Source organism: Colobus angolensis, unplaced genomic scaffold (genome assembly GCF_000951035.1).
Source record: "Colobus angolensis palliatus isolate OR3802 unplaced genomic scaffold, Cang.pa_1.0 Scaffold38, whole genome shotgun sequence".
NCBI lineage: Eukaryota > Metazoa > Chordata > Mammalia > Primates > Cercopithecidae > Colobus > Colobus angolensis.
The window spans coordinates 9,797,248-9,799,962 of record NW_012117154.1 but is presented as its reverse complement, the minus strand read 5'-3'; the positions used below and the strand labels follow the sequence as shown (position 1 = coordinate 9,799,962).

The window sequence follows — 2,715 nt, the reverse complement described above, 5'->3', positions numbered from 1 at the left end:
TTAGCCAGGATGGTCTCAAACTCCTGACCTCATGATCCGCCCGTCTCGGCCTCCCAAAGTGCTGGGATTACAGGCTTGAGCCACCGCGCCCGGCCAAGGACAGACTTTTAAAAGCGCCTCCGTGGGGACTAGTCTGATGTTGCTTGTGCCCAGAGGTAGTTGTGCATTTTTATTTTAATTTCATTTATTAGTTTTTTTGAGACAGGGTCTTTCTCTGTCACCCAGTTGGAGTGCAGTGGCACAGTCACAGCCCACTGCAGCCCCAAACTCCAGGGCTCAGGCAATCTTCCCACCTCAGCCTCCCAAAGTGCTGGGATTACAGGCAGCACCACTATGTAGACCTGGCTAATTTCATACAAATGGGGTTTTGCTCTGTTGCCCAGGCTGGTCTCAAACTCCTGGACTCGAGCAGTCCACTCATGTCAGCCTCCCAAAAGTGTTGGGACGACAGGTGTGCACCACCACGCCAAGCCAGTTACTCATTTTTGGCAGGAAAAGCATAGATGGTGCTGTTTCCTCCCCACGATGCACATTTTCTCAGGGTGCCCACGTGGTCCAGTCACTTGGCCGAGGCGGCCCCTTCCTCCTGGGCCCTTCACTGCAATGTTACTGTTCGTTCCTTTTGCAATTAATACATTGTGGGGAGTACTGGAAGGTGTTTAAAGTATTGAGTAGGTAGAGAAATACCTGTTACGTGCTGAAATTCCAGCGTTTTAGGAGCCAGTGACAGTGTTCCAACGTCTTCCTGTCTCTCTAAGCAGCAGCTGTCGCTTCTCCACATTTCCTTGTCTTATGTGTGAGGCCCTCTGCTTTCCAGCATGGGATTTTGTTGTCGTCATCATCTTTTTTTTTTTTTTTTTTTTTTTTTTTTTTTTTTTAAGACGGAGTCTCGCTGTCACCCAGGCTGGAGCGCAGTGGTGCGATCTCGGCTCATGGCAAGACGGAGGGCTTCCGGGTTGAAGCAATTCTCTGCCCCAGCCTCTAGGAGGGAGTAGCTGGGATTTGAGTAGCTGGGATTACAGGCGTGTGCCACTGTGCCCGGCTAATTTTTGTATTTAGTAGAGATGGGGTTTCACCATCTTGGCCAGGCTGGTCTTGAACTCCTGACCTCGTGATCACCCACCTTGACCTCCCAAAGTGCTGGGATTACAGGCGTGAGCCACCGTGACCAGCCGGGTTTTGTCTTCTTTACCTGAAGGACCCCATGCCTGCGACCTGCACATGTCTGGCTGTGCCGGTGGCTGCGTGCTGCCTCCTGGTGGTGAGGTTTCTTTGCTTTGTGCTGTGTGATTTTTGATTGCGAGTGCATGCTCTTTGGAATTGTATCTATGGTAGTTCTTGGTTACCTGGGTTCAAAGTTTTCTCCTCCAAGGGGGCTTTGTGCTGGCGCTTGTGGACACTGCCTCAAAGCTGAGTTATTGGCTTGGAGCTCTGGAAGCGCACAAGCGTGAATTCAGTGTCAGGTGAGGCCTGTAGCCCTGTCAGGGTGGCTTGTGGTTGTGGTTAGGAATTCACAGGAGATTTTTTTTTTTTTTCTGCTTCACCCAAAGGGAACGCAGGAACTGGGAAGTACCTCAGCTGTTTCCTCTGGCGGGTGGCTGTTTCTAATTCATCCTTGGGGATGTCACTTTCCAGGGGTCTCCAGTCTGACCCCACTCTGAAGGCCTGAGACCTCCCCCACTCATGAGGGGCTGCCAGAGCGGGGCAGTTGCCCCCAGGGCGGACCTAGCTCCAGGCTGACAGGCTGTTCCAGACTCACCTTTCTGGTCATGTCTGATCTCCAATGATGTCCTGTCTGATAGCTTAGCCAGGCCTTTAAAACGCCCACATCTTCCTGGGGTTTTCTGCCCAAGGAGGCTTTGCCTTGCGGCTTGCTGGTTCTGTGGCCGCGGGGAGGTGCTCTCCACCCCACCCGGCTGCTGTTCCCCTCTGTGGGGTGGGGGTCGCATAGCCAACGTGTTGTGAATGGGTTTTGCAGAGTGAATTCTAATCTTAAATGGGACTGTCACAACTTTATTTTGAATTTAGGTAAAATTCACTTTTCTGGCATACAAGTTTATGTGTGGGTGACTTAGGGCTGTTCCTCAGCTTTGAAGGACTTGTTAGATGTGAAGACTTGGTGAATTAAAATCTTGCCCACCCCTGTCAGCCATGGGCAAGTGGTGCGGGGCGGTGGGGGGGGTCGAGTGCTGCGGAGTGGGGCGAGTGGTGGGGGGCAAGTGGTGGTGGGGGGCGGCGAGGGATGAGCAGCAGTTTGCTGTGCGGTCTCCAGGGGGCAACTCCTTTCTCTGGGCCTCGGTTTCCTCAAGGGCAACTCAGGGTGAGTGACTGTTTGCAGAATCCTGTACCGAGTGCGCGCTGGGGCGGGGCCCACCGGGCTCCTGGTGGAGCAGAGGTGGGGGTGGGGGTGCCAGCCACGCCCCTGCCCTGCTCCCCGCAAAAGCGCCCATGTGCTGGGCCAGGGGGCGGCTGCCGCAAGGGTGGGACCCGCGGGTTCCGAGGCTTTCCCTGGTGGTGGAGACGCGCCGAGGCCGTTTCCACTCCAAGCCGCTTTTCCAGGTGGTGAGTCGGCTGGGCCTGGACTCCCTGTGTCCCTTCAAACCTAAGGAGCGGATCATCGAGTGAGCCTCTGCCCTCCCGACCTCTTCCCACCCGTCCCGGGCTCTGCCTCCCTGGCCTTGCGGGGCGCTGGGGTCCCCGCGTGGAGACCCGGCT

At 55.2% G+C, this 2,715-nt stretch overlaps 1 protein-coding gene across 1 annotated transcript in view; it reads left to right on the top strand.

Annotated features, from left to right (window-relative positions):
- The window catches only part of FTCD (formimidoyltransferase cyclodeaminase), a 15,002-nt gene that overhangs the window by 6,805 nt on the left and 5,482 nt on the right, over window positions 1–2,715 (top strand). Inside the window, exon 8 of the mRNA XM_011954242.1 lies at window positions 2,560–2,621. Coding sequence (XP_011809632.1) covers window positions 2,560–2,621 — 62 coding nt within the window. The remainder of the gene's footprint in view (window positions 1–2,559; window positions 2,622–2,715) is intronic.